Below are 18,408 nucleotides of genomic sequence, written 5' to 3'. Positions count from 1 at the left end.
CTATACCATTATTACTGTCTATACCATCCTATTGACAGGGTCAGCATTGTCTCTACAGCCCATCGACAGGGTTATCACAGTCTACACCGTCCCGTCGACAGGGTCAGCACAGTTTATACCGTAATTACAGTCTGTACCATTCCATCGACAGGGTCAGCACAATCTATACCATCATACAGTCTATACTGTCCCATCGACAGATTCAGCACTGTCTATACTGTCATTACAGTCTATACCATCCCATTGACAGGGCAGTATATTCTATACGGTCATTACTATTTACACCATTCCATCGACAGAGTCAGCAAAGTCTATACAATCATTACAATCTATACCGTCTCATTGACAGGGTCAGCACAGTCTATACCATCATTACAGTCTATACAGACCCATGGACAGGGTCAGGAAAGTCTATACTGTCATTACTATCCATACCGTCCCACAGGGCCAGCACAGTCCATACCGTCAGTACAGTCTATACTGTCCCATTGACAGGGGCAGCACACTTTATACCATCATTACAGTCTATTCCATCCCATCAACAGGGTCAGCAGAGTCTATACTATCATTACAAACTATACCGTCCCATTGACAGGGTCAGCACTGTCTATACTGTCATTGCACAGGGTCAGCACACATTAGAGATATGTAAAGCTCCCTTTCAACAAAGTGTATATTGTTTTCGAAAAGAATACAAGATTTTAAATCTGAAAGCCTGAGAAAGTCGGAAGAGAGGTCTTACCTGCTCCATTCTGACAGTGGCCCAGTGTCAGAGTCCTCTCAGATCCTGTGGATCACCAACGTCCTGTAACTTCCCAGCAGCTATGCTGGGTGCACCAGATACTGGCCAACAGGTTAGACCTGGCATAGGTTTGCCAACTGAGTTATTTCCATGCAGAACAAATAGCTCCAAGGGACAGAGGCAGGTATCACAGAACTTGCATTTACTGGTTAATCAACATTTTCTTTCAACTGTTTTAACTTAAACGTTTTTGGTTATTTGAATACTTCCAGTCTTTAAATGCTGTACTATTTTTGGTTCTTTTGGAAAAATATCCTTTAAAAAGAAGAAAAGGTGCAGGAAGTCGGCTATCAAACCTGTTCAATAAGATCCTGGCTGACCTAGCTGTGGACACAGCTCCACCTACCTGCCTTTTTCCCATAACCCTTGATTCGCTGACAATACAAATATTTATCTAACTGTGTTTTAAATACGCAAACAGGAATTCTGCAGATTCTAACTTCCGCTAATGCCCCACCTCCCCCTTGTATCCCATCTGTTACTTATTTTTATACACACATTCTTTCTCTCACTTTCCTTTTTCTCCCTCTGTCCCTCTGACTATACCCCTTGCCCATCCTCTGGGTTCCCCCCCACTTGTCTTTCTTCCCAGACCTCCTGTCCCATGATCCTCTCGTATCCCCTTTGCCTATCACCTGTCCAGCTCTTGGCTCCATCCCTCCCCCTCCTGTCTTCTCCTATCGTTTTGGATCTCCCCCTCCCTCTCCAACTTTCAAATCCCTTACTCACTCTTCCTTCAGTTAGTCCTGACGAAGGGTCTCGGCCTAAAACGTCGACTGTACCTCTTCCTACAGATGCTGCCTGGCCTGCTGCGTTCACCAGCAACTTTGATGTGTTTTAAATATATTTACTGAGACAGTCTCTACTGCTTCCCAGGGGAGAGAACTCCACAAACTGACTACTCTCTGGGAAAAGCAGCCTCTCCTCATCTGTATCCTAAATCTAGTCACCCTGAACCTTAAGGCTACATTCCCTAGTTCGACTCTTACTTACTAGTAGGAAGAACTTTCTTGCCTCTATCTTATCAAAGTGCAAAGTAAATTTATTATCGAAGTACATATATACAATGTAGAGATTGATTTCATAGAAAACATAGACATAGAAAACCTACAGCAGAATACAGGCCCTTCGGCCCACAATGCTGTGCCGAACATGTACTTACTTTAGAAATTACCTGGGTTACCCATAGCCCTTTGGGTCCTATTCAATAAATCCACAGAATCAATGAGAGACCACACCAACCTGGGTGCTCGTCTACCCCTTTCTTAATTTCATGTCTCTATAAAATATCCTCTCATTATTCTGAATTCCAGTGAGTATAGTCGAAGGTGACAATCTCACCTCATAGGAGAAACCCCTGATCTCCAGAATCAATCTGGTGAACCTCCTCTACATCAGTATATCTTTCCTCAATGAAGACAACCAGAACTGCATGCAATACTCCAGGTGTGGTTCACCAGTACCCTTACAGTTGAAGCAAAACCACACTGCTCTTAAATACAATCCCTCTAACCATGAAGGACAACATTCCATTTGTCTTACTGATAGTCTGTTGCATCTGCAAACCATCAGCAGTCAGTGTTGATGACTCCCAGTTTAATCTCTTCCTAAATGTACACCACCTCTATTGTCCCACTGACCAATGGAATAGGGAAGGCCAATGCTACATCCACTGCTCCCTGCTTCTATTCCCACTCCTGTTCCAATGCCACTTACTCTGGTAGCCAGCTGTAGATCCAAGTATTGGATCAGTCCCTCCACAACTGAAGCTAAAAACCGACCAAAAAAGGTCAGGTGAAAAGCAAAGACATCACAGCACAAGTTGGTTCAGGAGTGGAGGGGGGCAGACGAGCAGAGATATTGAGGGGCCAATTCCTACCTGTCCAGAGCTTCGCTGTTTCCATGGATCTGAGGCCCTCGCTTCAGGTTTCCCACTGAAGGGAGCCTCCTCATCGTTCCCCTCAGAGGGTGAGGTCAGGCACAGACGTGGCCACCCCTCTTCCTTCACATGTGAGCTGCGAATGTCTGTGTCTGACTTACTAGTGGGAGCCCTCTCCCCTGGGCTCTGCTCGCTGCCACTGGTTAAACTGCTTGTACTCATGCTCATTTTAATTTCAGCTACAATCTGGTCGATGTCCTCCTCCACGTCCTCTGGCTCTGCTTCTGATTTGTGGTGGTACTGGGACTGAATGCTGGACTGTGACGGGCAGTAACGCCACGGGGTTCCTTCGCTGCTTGCTTCTGGTCGGGTTTCTGCAGGGTCCTCTCGTCTTTGCACACCAACACGTTCTTCAGGCCCCTCCGTCACAGCTTGGCAGACATCAGATTCTGTGCAAGACTCCACAGTTGGTGGGCTGTCTTCGTGCTCATCCACGATAGTGTGAGACTCGCAGCTCTCTTCTGTGCATCCAATGTCATCCAGGTAACTGTCCTCCTCTGGACAGTACCTGATGTAATAGGTCACCCCCTCCTCCTCCGGCACTCCCTCCTCATAGTCCTCCTCCTCTGGCATGTTGTTCACATATTCGGAGCTTGAGTCACCGTCACCATCGCCTAGGAGATCTGCATCCATGGCATTGGGACAGGCCCCCTTGCCATCCTGCTGCCATTCCTCGGCCGTCAGGTGCTTCAACTCGTGCGGCCGACACAGAGGGTCAGAGCAGACATTGGAGCCCGGCTCCACGCAGCCGCTTGCCATTGTGCATTCACCAGCCACCAGCAGTTAGTGGATCCTCACATTCCAGGCCTGCTTCTGAGAGGCAACCTGTCACAGATAAAACATGGCAGCCTTTAACAGAGGGACACAAGCGCTGCATTTACCAGAACATGCAGGGAAGCTCTTCCTAGTAGCAAAGCAGAGTCCAGGTGCCCAGAGCAATCTCCATACACAGCCAGAGGCCCAGGGACAGGCACGTTTCACAAAGACCCTCACCGCAGCAAGGTTGCTCATTATGCTGCAGACACACTCTCCTGGCAATGGGGCCAGGAAACTTTAACCACAATCCAGGTCCCATAGCACAGAATATACTGCACTGCAGCCTGACACCCCGTGTCCAACACTCGGACCCCCTCCCAACACACTTACACCTTCCCAACCCAATGATCTCCCCACAGCTGCCAAAATTGCCCACCTGCTGAAGCCCTCCCACACCCATTAACTCCCTCCCCATCCACACCAGCTGATCTGTCCCCACCTACTGATTCTCTTCTCCACCAAGCCCCCCAACCCTTTGAACCCCTGCCTCCCACCCATCAACATCCTCTCCACAAGGTGTCATGTTATCATGGTGCAGAGACTCTAGAGAAGCTTCCTGATCGTCCCTCCCTCAGCATCCCCCAGCGTCCCCTGTGCCCCCTTCCAGAATCCCCCAGTGTTCCCAACCCATCCCCCGTGTTCACAGCCCCCCCATCTCCCAGCATCCCCCAGTTATTGCAGCCCCCCCACATCTCCCAGTGTTCCCAGTGCCCCTGTCCAGCATCTCCCAGTGTTCGCAGCCCCCCCACATCTCCCAGCATCCCCCAGTGTTCGCAGGCCCCCACAGCATTCCCCCAGTGTCCCTCAGTATTCACCAGCGTTCCTAGTGTGCTCCAGTAATTCTCAGCATCCCCCATTGGTCCCAGTGTCCCCCACCATTGCTTTAGTGTTCCCAGTACCCCTTCCTGCATTCCCACTAGTGTCCCCCACCATTGCCCCAGTGTCCTCCCCCCCAGCATTCCCCAGCACCCCCCCATTGTCCCCGGTTTCCCCAGCACCCCACCATATTCCCAGTGTTCCCCAGCATTCCCCCAGTGTTCCTAGTGCCCCTGCATTACTTCAGTATTCCCAGCACCCCCTCCCAAGTATTCCCGTGTTCCCCTAGCATTCCCTCAGTGTTTCCCCAGCATTCCCACTGGCCCCCCAACCAGCATTCCCCCTTAGTTCCCAGTGCGCCTCACGTTCCCCAATGTCCACCAGTACCCCTCCAGCACCCTCGTGTCCCCCAGTGTTTTCCAGTGTGACACACCGCACCATGGACAGTGCAATTCCTTCAGCCCACTGGATTAACCTACATATATTTAAAGTTGGGTGAAAGGGAACATTCTTTGATGAGGGCTGAGGCGAAAATTCTGTACAATACTTGCAGCCTTAAATAATGACTACACCAGCTGGCTGGTCGCTATGGAAACAACCATGGCTTTGATCTGTCTATCATAGACTCCTGAGCCAAGGCACAGCATGAAACTGTACTGAGGAACACAGCACCACCATTTCCAGCTTGAGTTTAATCTCCACACTGTGGATGCTCTCTAACTGTGGTCAGAGTAAGGGTTGGACACTTCACTGTAGCCTCACTGTTGTGTCTCAGCTCACCAGGAGATATAGCAGCCTTATCAACATACACATTCACATACATACACACAAACAATAACGAGGTGGCCTACAGGGACGAAGTCATCTCTCTGACGCAGTGGTATCAAGAAAACAACCTCTCCCTCAATGTCACAAAAACAAAGGAGCTGGTTGTGGATTACAGGAGGAATGGAGACGGGCTAACCCCTATTGACATCAATGGATCTGGGGTTGAGAGGGTAAACAGCTTTAAGTTCCTCAGCATCCGCATCACCGAGGACCTCGTGTGGTCTGTACACACCAGCTGTGTGATGATAAAGGCACAACAGTGTCTCTTTCACCTCAGATGGTTGAGGAATTTTGGTGTGGGCTCCCAAATCCTAAGAACTTTCTACAGGGGAACAATTGAGAGCATCCTGACTGGCTGCATCACTGCCTGGTGTGGGAACTGTACCTCCCTTAATTGCAGGACTCTGCAGAGAGTGGTGCGGACAGTCCAGCACATCTGTAGTGAACTTTCCATGATTCAGAACATTTACAAAGACAGGTGTAGGATCACCGGGGACCTGAGTCACCCCAACCACAATCTATTCCAGCTGCTACCATCCAGGAAATGGTACCACAGCATAAAAGCCAGGACCAGCAGGCTCCAGGACAGCTTCTTCCAACAGGCCACCAGACTGGTGAACTTACACTGATTTGAGTGTTACATTGACTGTTCTATTTATTATAAATTACTATGATTGCACATTTAGAAGGAGACATAACGTAAAGATTTTTACTCTTCCTATATGTGAAGGATGTAAGAAATATAGTCAATTCAAACGCATACACAGTCACACACACACACACACGCGCATCAAGTCTCCCCACCCCCAATCTGAGGCTAAAATATAGATTCAGCACCAAACTGCAGGCAGGCCCAAATAGAAGCCTGATAAATAATTTATGGCCCTCGCTCTCATGATGAGCAGCTGTGAGGATCTCATCACCAGCCTCCACTTGAGTTTCATTGTAACACTCGATGACTGATGGACAGAGCAGGTAGTCCAATCATCAACTGCAGTCAGCTGAGTACTGTGACCATCTTTGATTAAATTTCATACTGCCCACATCCATGATTTTCTCTCTACCACAGAAATCAGCCTCATTACACAGAGCAGGTGGACAACGTCGCGCACAGAACTGGGTGTATGGAAAAGACAGCAGCTGGTGTGGTGGCCAGCACAGGTGGAGTGGAGATTGGGAGGGGGAGTGCAAAGCTAAGCAAGTCTAGAAACAGAGCTCACAGACCAGGACACAGCTATCAGCAGCCAAACAAAGCCAGAGGTCCAGGGAGGCCTTTGACTTAGCAGGTCGGAAGAACAGCTCTTATAATTGGTTGAACTTTGGCTCGCGCTCCTGTGCAGACAGAGGGGAAATAGGAATAATCCTGGAAACTACAGACCAATAAGTCTCACATCAGTGCTAGGGAATTTGCTGGTGAGGATTCCCAAGGATAGAATTTGTGAAGATCTGGAAAAGCATGGACTATTAGGGGCAATCAACATTGCTTTGTGCAGGCAGTCACGTCTTACACACTTGATTGAGTTTTCTGAGAAGGTGACAAAGTTATCAATGATCTTAGTAAGCCATTGAACAAAGTCCTCGTGGAAGGTTCATCCAGGTGGTTAAGATGTCTGGGATCCACAGTGACTTGACTGTACAGATTCAGAATTGGCTTAGCCACAGAAGACAGAGGCGATGGTCAATGGAGGCCATAAGACCACAAACATAGGAGCAGAATTAGACCATTTGGCCCATCGAGTCTTCTCCACCATTCCATTATGGCTGATTCATTAACCCTTTCACCCCATTCTCCTGCCTTCTTGCCATAACCTTTGACGCACTGACTAACCAAGAACCTATCACCTTCCTTGTGAAATATACCCAATGAATTGGCCTCCAAAAGCCAAGTGAATTTCACAGATTCAGCACCCGCATTTCTCATTATCTCGGTTCTAAATGGAGATACCTCTATAATGAGACTATGCCCTCTGGTTTCGACTTCCCCCACCATAGGAAACATCCTCTCCATATCCACTCTACCTAAGAACTTCAATATTCGAGAGGTTTCAATGCGATTCCCCCCCCCACCCCCTCATTCTTCTAAACTCTAGTGAGAACAGGCCTAAAGTCATCAGATGTTCCAGTTATTTTAACTCTTTCATTTCTGAGATCATTCTTGTAAATCTTCTCCAATATCAACGCATGTTTTCTTAGATAAGGAGCCTAAAACTGCTCACAATACTCCATGCAGTCTTAGAAATATTCAGAAAGCCTCAGCATTACATCCTTGCTTTTGTGTTCTAGTCCTCTCAGAATGAACTGCACTTACCTTCCTCACCAGTGACTCAACCTGCAAGTTAACCTTTAGGGAATACTACACGAGGACACCGAGGACCCTTTGCACCTTGGATTTTTGAATTTTCTGCCCTTTTAGAAAATAGTCTATGCTTTTATTCCTTCTACCAAAGTGCATGATCATACGCTTCTCTACACTGCATTCCATCTGCCATTTCTTTGCCTATTCTCCTAATCCCAAATCCTTTGGCAGAGCCTCTGCTTCGTCAATGCTACCTGCTGCTCCACTTGTCTTTGTATCATCTGCAAACTTGGCCACGAAGCCATTAATTCTGTCATCCAAATCATTGACATATAACGTGAGAAAAGCAGTCCTAACACCAACCCCTGTGGTGTTAGACACCACTAGACAACAGCAGCCAACCAGAAAAGGTTCCCGTTATTCAGTCTTTGCTGCCTGCCAGTCAGCCACTGGCTTATCTATGCTAGTATCTTTCCTGTAGTACCATGGGCTAGTAGCTTGTTAAGCAGCCTCATGTCTGACACCTTTTTAAAAATCCAAGTAAGGAACCTCCAGTGACTCTCCTTTCTCTATCCTGCTTGTTATTTCTTCAAAGAGTTCCAACAGATCTGTCAGGCAAGATTTCCCATCAAGGAAACTATGCTGATTGCAGCCTATTTTGTCATGTGCCTCCAAGTACCCCGAAACTTCATCCTTAATAATCGAATCCAACATCTTCCCAAACACTTAAGTCTGACTAACTGGTCTATAGTTTCCTTTCTTCTGCTTCCCTCCTTTCTTAAAGAGTGGAGTGACGTTTGCAATATTCCAGGCTGCTGGGACCATGCCAGAATCTAGTGATTCTTGAAAGATCATTACTAAAAACTCCACAATCTCTTGAGCTACCTCTTTCAGAATCCTGGGTTGTCGTCCACCTGGTCCAGGTGACTTATCTACCTTCAGACCTTTCAGTTTCCCCAGCACCATCTCCTCAGTAACAGTAACTGCATTCACTTCTGCCTCCTAACACTGTTGGACTTCTGGCATAGTGCTAGTGTCCTCTGCAGTGAAAACTGATGGAAAATACTTATTCACTTTGTCCCCTATTTCCTTGTCCCCCATTATGATCTCTCTAGCGACATTTTCTAGCAGTCCAATATCTACTCTCACCTCTCTTACTTTTTATCTGAAAATACATTTTGGTATCCTCTTTGATATTATTGGCTAGCTTACCTCCATATTTTATCTCTCCCCCCTCCCCCATGGCTTTTCTAGTTGACCAGATGGTTTTTAAAAGTTTCCCAATTCTCTAACTTCCTATTAATGTTTGCTCTATTGTGCCCGCTCTTTTGCTTTTATGGTGTCTTTGACTCCCTTTGTCAGCCACAGTTGCCTCATCCTCACTTTTGAGAAAACTTCGTTGGGATAAATCTGTACTGCACATTCCACATCATTTATTTATTTGGAGACACAGCACAGAACAGGTCCTTCCGGCCCAACAAGCGGCACTGCCCAGCAACCCATCTATTTAACCCCAGCCTAATCATAGGACAATTTATAATGAACAATTATCCTACAAGTTGTATGTCTTTGGACTGTGGGGGGGGTGGGGGGGACTGAAAGGATATACTTTGTATTGAAAGGACAGGCAGGAAGGCATAGGTTGTGGTGCGCCTCTGTTGGTAAGAGATGGAATTACATCTTTAGAAAGAGGTGACATAGGATCAGAGAATGTTGAATCTTTGTAAGTGGAGTTAAAAAAAATGCAAGGGTAGAAAAACCATTATAGCAATCATATATAGGTCTCCAAATAGTAGCCAGGATGTGAGATGTGGGGTTGAGATTGCAAAGGGAGCTGGAAAAGGCATGTAATAAGGGTAATGACACAATGGTAATGGGGGACTTCAATATGCAGGGGAATTGGGAAAATTAGGTTGGTGTCGGATCGCAAGTTGAATGCCTATGAGATAGCTTTTTAGAGCAGCTTGTGCTTGAGCCTATTCAGGGAAAGGTTATCTTAGATTGGGTGTTGTGTAATTACCCAGATCTTATCAGATGTAAAGGAACCCTTAGAAGGCAGTGATCATAATATGATTGAATTCACACTGCAATTTGAGAGGGAGAAGCATTAGTCAGATGTATCAGTATCACAATGGTATAAAGGGAATTACAGAGGCATGAGAGAGGAGCTTGCCCAGGTGGATTGGAGGAGGATATTGGCAGGGATGACAGTAGAGCCGATCTGGCTGAAGTTTCTGGGAATAGTTCACAAGGTGCAGGATAGATATGTCCCACAGAAGTTGTTCAACTGTGGCAACTGTGGCTGACAAGGGAAGTTAAGGACTGCATAAAAGCCAAGGAAAGGACATATAAGGTAGCAAAACTGAGTGGGAAGTTGGATGATTGGGAAGCTTTTAAAATCCAACAAAAAGCAACTAAAAAAAGGCTATAAGAAAGGAAATGATGAAATATGAAGGCAGACTAGCCAAAAATATAGAGCAGGATACCAAAAGTTTTTTTCAGTTATATAAAGAGTAAAAGGGAGGTGAGAGTTGATATTGGACCACTGGAAAACATGCTGGTGAGGTAGCAATGGGGGACAAAGAAATGGCAGATGAAATGTCAGAAAAGACAGGGAGGGAGGCAAAAGCGGTGGGGGCATGGCACTGCTGATCAGAGATAGTGTCACGGCTGCAAAAAAGGAGAAAGTCATGGAGAGATTGGCTACAGAGTCTCTGTGGGTGGAAGTTAGGAACAGCAAGGGGTCAATAACTCTACTGGTTGTTTTTTTTATGGACCACCCAATTGTAACAGGGTCATCGAGGAGCAACTAGGGAGACAGATTCTGGAAAGATGCAATAACAACAGGCTTGTCATGGTGGGAGATTTTAATTTCCCAAATATTGACTGGCATCTCCCTAGAGCAAGGAGTTTAGAAGGGGTGGAGTTTGTTAGGTGTTTTCAGGAAGGTTTCCTGACACCATATGTAGGTAAGCCTACAAGAGGAGAGGCTGTATCTGGTATTGGGAAAGAACCTAGTCAGGTGTCAGGTCTCTCAGTGGGAGAGCATATTGGAGATGGTGATCACAATTCTGTCTCCTTTACCATAGCATTGGAGAGGGATAGGTACAGACAAGTTAGGAAAGCATTTAATTGAAGTAAGGGGAAATATGACATTATCAGGCAGGAACTTGGAAGCATAAATTGGGAACGGATGTTCTCAGGGAAATGTATGAAAGAAATGTGGCAAATGTTCAGGGGATATTTGCGTGGAATTTCGCACAGGTACGTTCCAATGAGACAGGGAAAGGATGATAGAGTACAGGAACCATGGTATACAAAGGCTGTTGTAAATCTAGTCAAGAAGAAAAGAAAAGCTTATGAAAGGTTAAAAAAACTAGGTAATGATAGAGATCGAGAAGATTATAAGGCTAGCAGGAAGGAGCTTAAGAATAAAATTAGGTGAGCCAGAACAGGCCATGAGAAGGCCTTGGTGAGCAGAATTAAGGAAAACCCCAAGGCATTCTACAATTATGTGAAGAGCAGGAGGATAAGACGTGAGAGAATAGGACCAATCAAGTGTGACAGTGGAAAAGTGTGTATGGAACCAGAGGAGATAGCAGAGGTACTTAATGAATACTTTGCTTCAGTATTCACTGCAGGAAAGGACCTTGGCAATTGCAGGGATGACTTACAGCAGACTGAAAAGCTTGAGCATATAGACATTAAGAAAGAGGATGTGCTGGAGCTTTTGGAAAATATCAAATCGGATAAGTCACCAGGTCCGGACGAGATACACCTCAGGTGAGGGAGGAGATTGCTGAGCCTCTGGCAATGATCTTTGCATCATCAATGGGGATGGGAGAGGTTCCGGAGGACTGCGGATGTTGTTCCCTTATGCAAGAAAGGGAGTAGAGATAATCCAGGAAATTATAGACCAGTGAGTCTTACTTCAGTGTTTGGTAAATTGATGGAGAAGATCCTGACAGGCAGGATTTATGGACATTTGGAGAGACATAATATGATTAGGAATAGTCAGCATGGCTTTGTCAAAGGCAGGTCATGCCTTACGAGCATGATTGAACTTTTTGAGGATGTGACTGAACACATTGATGAAGGTAGAGCATTAGATGTAGTGTATATGGATTTCAGCAAGGCATTTAATAAGGTACCCCATGCAAGGCTTATTGAGAAAGTAAGGAGGCATGGGATCCAAGGGGACTTTGCTTTGTGGATCCAGAATTGGCTTGCCCACAGAAGGCAAAGAGTGGTTGTAGATGGGTCATATTCTGCATGGAGGTCGGTGACCAGTGGTGTTCCTCAGGGATCTGTTCTGGAACCCCTTCTCCTTGTGATTTTTATAAATGACCTGAATGAGGATGTGGAGGGATGGGTTAGTAAATTTGCTCATGACATAAAGGTTGGGGCTGTTGTGGATACTGTGGAGGGCTGTCAGAGGTTACAGCGGGACATCGATAGGATGCAAAACTGGGCTGAGAAATGGCAGATGGTGTTCAACCCAGATAGATGTGAGGTGGTTCATTTTGGTAGGTCAAATACGATGGCAGAATATAGTATTAATGGCAAGACTCTCGGCAGTGTGGAGGATCAGAGGGATCTTGGGGTCTGAGTCCATAGGACGCTCAAAGCAGCTGCGCAGGTTGACTCTGTGGTTAAGAAGGCATACGACGCATTGGCCTTCATCAACCATGGGATTGAGTTTAAGAGCCAAGAGGTAATGTTACAGCTATATAGCACCCTGGTCAGACCCCACTTGGAGTACTGTGCTCAGTTCTGGTCACCTCACTACAGGAAGGATGTGGAAACTGTGGGAAGGGCGCAGAGGAGATTTACAAGGATGTTGCCTGTATTGGAGAGCATGCCTTATGAGAATAGGTTGAGTGAACTTGGCCTTTTCTCCTTGGAGCGACGGAGGATGAGAGGTGACCTGATGGAGGTGTATAACGTGATGAGAGGCATTGATCCTGTGGATAATCAAAGGCTTTTTTCCCAGGGCTGAGATGGCTGACATGAGAGGGCACAGTTTTAAGGTGCTTGGAGAAGTCAGGAGTAAGTTGTTTTACGCAGAGAGTGGAGGGTGCTCGGAATGGGCTGCCGACAACGGTGGTGGAGTGATAGGGTCTTTTAAGAGACTCCTGGACAGCTACATGGAGCTTAGAAAAATAGAGGGCTATGGGTAACCCTAGGTAATTTCTAAAGTAAGTACACATTCAGCACAGCATTGTGGGCCAAAGGACCTGTATTGTGCTGTAGGTTTTCTATGTTTCTACACACAAAATGCTAGAGGAACTCAGTAGGCCAGGCAGCTTCTATGGGTCGACTGTACCGAAATGAACTGTCAACTGTACTCTTTTCCGCCACTGCCTGGCCTGCTGAGTTCCTCCAGCATTTTGCGTGTGTTACCCAATCCAGAATTACCATTTTCCTTACCACAAGCTGCTCTAAAAGGCCATCTTGCAGGTATTCTAAAAATCCCCTCTTGGGATCCAGCACCAATTTTCCAAATCTGCCCACATATCAACATCCCCCATGACTATCGTAACATTGCCCCATTGACATGCATTTTCTATCTCCCATTGTAATTTGTAGCCCACTAGCTCAGAGGCTAGTATAAAACTCCTAGCGGGGTCTTAGTATAAAACTCCCAGAGGGGTCTTTTTCCCCTTACAGTTTCTTAACTCTATCCACAAGCATTCGACATCTTCTGATCCTGTCACTTCTTTCTAGGGATTTGATTGCATTTTTTTTGACAAATAGAGCCACCCCAATCCTTCTGCTTATCTGCCTGACCTTCAATATAATGTGCATCCTTGAATGTTAAGCTCCCAACTATGATCTTCTTTCAGCCACAACTCAGTGATGCCCAAAACATCATACCTGCCAATCTCTAAATGCACTAAAGATCATTGACCTTATTCCATATACTGCATACATTCAACTGCAAAATTCAAAGTGGAAAGGATGTTTCCCATGGTGGGAGAGTTGAGGACAGGAGGGCACAGCCTCAGGATAGAGGGGCGCCCTTTCAAAACAGAGATTTATTTAGCCAAAGGGTGGTGAATTTGTGGAATTTGTTGCCACAGGCAGCTGTGGAGGTCAGGTCATTGGGTGTATTTAAGGCAGATTGATAGTTTTTTGATTGACATAGCATCAAACATTACAGGAAGGAGGACGGGAACAGGGGTTGAGGAGGAGAAAAAAAAAAGGATCAGCTATGATTGAATGGCAGAGCAGATTCGATTGGCCAGTTGGCCTGATTCTGCTCCTGTGTCTTATGGTCTTAAATGCAACACGCCCGTGTCTGTATTCATCACCATTTTTGATTTTGCCCCCATTACACTTCAACTCATCCCACTGACTGCAATTTAGCCCTATTATTTGTCTGACAATCTCACTACACACTGCCTCTGCTTGTATACCAACTGTCCTATCCTCAGCCCTATCACTCAGTTTCCCATCCCCCTGCCAAATTAGTTTAAACCCGCCCCTAACAGCTCTATCAAACCTGCCCATCAAGTTATTGACTTCCCTTGGGTTCAGATCCTTTTGGTACAAGTCCCCAGAAGAGATCCCAATGATCCAGAAATCTGAAACCCTGCCCCCTGCACCAATCATTCTATTTTTACCCTCACTGATACATGGCACAAGCAGCAACCCAGAGAATACTATCCTAAGCTCCTGTTTTTCAGCTTTCTACTGAACAGTTATTGGGTAATAACTGTTCCTGAATGTGGTGGTATGGGACTTACAGCTCTTGTACCTTCTGCCTGATGGTAGTAGCAAGAAAATCCAGACAGTGGGATATAGATCGCTGTCTCCTTTGGCAGGTATAGTGAAGAAATGGCAGATGAATTGAGTATAGGAGATGGAATGTCACGTTGAAGTTGTTGATTTGGAGTGTTGTGTGCAGTTTTGGTCACCCACCTACGGGAAAGATAAATAAGGTTGAAAGAGTACAGAGAAAATTTACAAGGATGTTACTGGGACTGGAGGACCTGAATTATAAGGAAAGATTGAATAGGTTAGGGCTTTATTCCTTGGAACGCAGAATGCTTCTTTCAGTTAGTCCTGACGAAGGCTCTCGGCCCGAAACGTCGACTGTACCTCTTCCTAGAGATGCTGCCTGGCCTGCTGTGTTCATCAGCAACTTTTATGTCTGTTGCTCGAAATTCCAGCATCTGCAGATTTCCTCATGTTTGCATTTTTCCACTGAGGTTGGGTGGGACTTCAACCAGAAATCATGGGTTAAGGGTGAAAGGTAAAAAGTTTAAGGGGAGCGTGAGGGAAAACTTCTTCACTCAGAGAGTCATGAGAGTGTGGAATGAGCTGCCAACATAAGTGGAGCATGCAAACTTAATTTCAACATTTAAAAGAAGTTTGGACAGGTACATGGATGGCAGGGTTATGGACAGCTAAAGTTCAGGTGCAGGTTGATGGGACTAGCAGTTTACATGGTTTGGCACAGACTAAATGGGCTGAAGAGCCTGTTTCTGTGCTGCACTTCTTTATGACTCTAATCTCCATTGGCACAGGTGCACCACAAGGCCGTGTGCTTAGCCCCTGCTCTACTCACTTTATACTTATGACTGTGGGGCTCAGCAGACCTCCAATGCTATACTTAAGTCTGATGACGACACCACAGTAATTTACTGAATCGAAAGTGTTGTGAATCGGCATGTAGGAGAGAGATTAAAAATCTGGTTGAGTGTTGCCACAACCCCTCATTCCCATCAGCAAAAGTAAAGTGCTGATTATCAAAGACGGGAGGAAGAAGCGGGAGATCCATGAGCCAGCCCTCCTTAACGGATCGGAGGAGGAGTGGATAAGTAACTTTAAATTCTTTGGCATTGTATTAGATGCACAGTGGAGTTTTCTAACTGGTTGCATCATGGCCTGGTATGGAAACACCAATGCCCAAGAATGGAAAAGTCTACAGAAAGTGGTGGTTACTATCCAGTGCATCCCAGGCAAAGCATGAAGCGCTGCCACAAGAAAGCAGCATCCATTATCGAGGACCCACCATCCAGGCCGTGCTCTCTTCTCAACACTACCATCAGGCAGAAAGTATAGAACCCTTAGGTCCCACACCACCAGGTTCAGGAACAGTTATTGCCCAATAACCATTATACACCTGAACCAGCATGGATAATTTCACTGCTTCTGTGACCTACAGACTCACTTTCAAGGACTCTTTACAACTCATGTTCTCAGTATTTTTTTTGTTTGTACAACTTTGTCACATTTTGCACACCAGTTGTTTGTTAAGTCTTTGTTTTTGGGTAATTTTTCTATTGTATTTCTTTACTTCTCTGTAAAATACCTGCAAGAAAATGAATCTCTTTGATAATAAATTTACTTAAATCTTTAAACTATCTAATACATGTGGTGGTGAAAGTTATGGTTAGTGAGGAAGACTGTCAAGTTGTGGATAGCAGGAGACAGATCAGTTGGAGATTTTGGTAAAGAAATGGGAGATGGAATTTAATTCGTACAAATGAGAAGGGATGTATTTTGGGAGGTCAGAGGAAAGAGAACAGCAGGATCCTTAGGAGCATCAAAATATAGAGGGTTCTTGGGGTGCAAATTTATGGGTCCCTGAAAGGCGGTCGGAGTGTAAAGCATGCCTTCATTGGTTGGTCATTGAGTATATATCGCCATATAAGGTCATATCTGAATTTCTGTCACTACACTTGCGGTCACTACACTGAAGGAGAATGTCGAGGCACTGGAGCAGTGTAGAAGAAGTTCATCAGCATGTTTCTTGTGCTAAAGAAGGTGTATTAGGAGAAGCTGGACAAGCTTGGATTGTTTTTTTTTGGAACATTGAAGTCTGATATGTAATTATGAGAGGCATAGATAAGGCAGATAGTCAGTCCTTTTTTCTGGAGGGTGTAAATGTCAAATACTTCAATGCATAGGCTTAATGGGAGAGGAGAAACATTTAAAGGAGATGTGCGAGGCGTTATTTTAACAGGAGTGATAGGTGGCTGGAACACACTGTCAGAAAGATAACAGAAGCAGATACTGTACAACAGCAATGTTTAAGAAGCAATTTGGGCCTATTCCAGTTTTGTGTAACAGTAGTCTGATCTCCTTGTAACGACAAAGATACCACATACAGACCAGAGTTCCGTGTTTGGCTTTAATCATGAGTGTTTCTCTGCTAGATATCACAGTGCCTAATGAGACACATTACAACCACGTACTACATCCAGGGCTACTCGACATGATTGCACATTTCTGTGACCTTCTCTTAGCTATCATAGATTCTGGTAACAAGCAAGTGAACAATCCTCAACACGTGACACAGTGACAAGCCCAGTTATATCCCCTTATTTACTGCCTGCGATATGAACACATTTTCCTTTTCTGTGGCTGTACATTCTCTGTGGTTCACTGGAACTACAAACTCGCTGGTGAATCCAAAGTTGCAGTACTCGGGTTAAAAATCACACTGGATGCAATAATGGGCTACTGATCTGGTGTGCACCAGGGTTGTCAGTAAATTACATTGAGACAGGCACAAATCTCTTATTCAGGTGCAACTTTGACAATGTTTCTCACCCTCTGCATGCCATCTTGGCTGAACAGAGGAGCACTTTCAGTAATAGACTAAGACAACTGCGCTGCTCCAAAGAGCGCTATATGAGGTCATTCCTACCCTCGGCCATTAGGCTCTAAATGAGTCCACCTATAGCTGGGGAAGCGATGGTCCCCTCCTGTTAGACTGTTTGAGATAACTTACTTACTTTCTATTCTTTCTTACTTCTCTTCTAATTTTTGTATATTTGTATATATATAATATATATATATATATATATGCATTTGTAATGCTACTGTGACACCGTGATTTCCTTTGAATCAATAAAGTATCTATCTATTTACAAGTCCATTGCTGCTTAATTAACATTCATTTTACGAGGACAAGAGTACAAAAGCAAAATTGTAATAATGGTGCTTTATAAGGCATTGGTCAGACCGCACTTGGAATACTGTGAGCAGTCACAGGATGTGCTGACATTGGACTGGCACAGTACACACAGGGATACCTATCACTGGACACAACACACACAGTGACTTCTATCACTGGACACGGTTCACACAGTGCCTGTTAACACTGGACACGATACACACAGTGAAATCTATTACTGGACACAGTACACACAGGGATATCTATTACTGGACACAGTACACACAGTGAAATCTATCACTGGACACAGTACACACAGGAATTATTCTGGGAAAGAAAGGGTTAACATACAAGTAGGATTAAATGGCTCTAGGTCTCTACCCGCAGGAGTTTAGAAACATGAGGGAGCATCTTATTGAAACCTATTGAATACTGAAAAGCCATAGAATGGATGTGATGTTTCCTACAGTGGGGGAGACTAGGACCAGAGGGCACAACTCAACATAAAAGGACATGTATTTAGATTAGATTAGATTATGAGGACTCATAATCATAATCTCTCATTTAGAAGAGAAATGAGGAGGAATTGTTTTAGCTGTTGGGTGATGAATCTGTGGAATTCATTGCCAAAGTTGAAATGAGCATTCAACATGGCTCATCAATCCTCCAGCATTGTAACAAGGCAGTGAAAGACTATCAACAACACTTTTCATGACAACATTCTGGAGGTGTTACCAGAAGTTATTTCAATCTTATGGACAAAGTCAACTCTGGACAGTGTAGAAACTGGCACTGTAGCTACGTAGAGATGTGTGTACCCAAAAGCACAGTTACACAGAGAGAAGTGTATCACTGTCCCCGTGCACACAGTGACGTGCATCGCTGTCCCCGTGCACGCAGTGAGGTGTATCGCTCTCCTGATAAGCAGTGACGTGCGCCACTGTCCCTGTGCACACGGTGACGTGCACCACAGTCCCCGTGCACACGGTGACGTGCATCGC

The 18,408-nt window shown here is 45.3% G+C and overlaps 1 protein-coding gene across 3 annotated transcripts in view; it reads right to left on the bottom strand.

Moving 5' to 3' along the window:
* Positions 1-18,408, bottom strand: part of apba2b (amyloid beta (A4) precursor protein-binding, family A, member 2b) — a 167,282-nt gene that overhangs the window by 135,485 nt on the left and 13,389 nt on the right. For 2 of the 3 annotated variants that reach the window (XR_011889584.1, XM_072281920.1), the window contains exon 2: positions 2,682-3,566. Coding sequence is in view for 2 of the 3 variants with exons in the window: in XM_072281920.1 (XP_072138021.1) it covers positions 2,682-3,500 (819 nt within the window). In the remaining variant the exon portion in view is untranslated. Of the gene's footprint in view, positions 1-2,681; positions 3,567-14,246; positions 14,272-18,408 lie in introns of those variants that run through there. The other variant, XM_072281921.1, reaches the window with a different exon arrangement.

The sequence above is a fragment of the Mobula birostris genome, chromosome 18, assembly GCF_030028105.1.
Source record: "Mobula birostris isolate sMobBir1 chromosome 18, sMobBir1.hap1, whole genome shotgun sequence".
In the NCBI taxonomy this organism is placed as follows: Eukaryota; Metazoa; Chordata; class Chondrichthyes; order Myliobatiformes; family Myliobatidae; genus Mobula; species Mobula birostris.
Note: the sequence above shows the minus strand (reverse complement) of the source record. Positions and strands in the feature narration are given on the sequence as shown.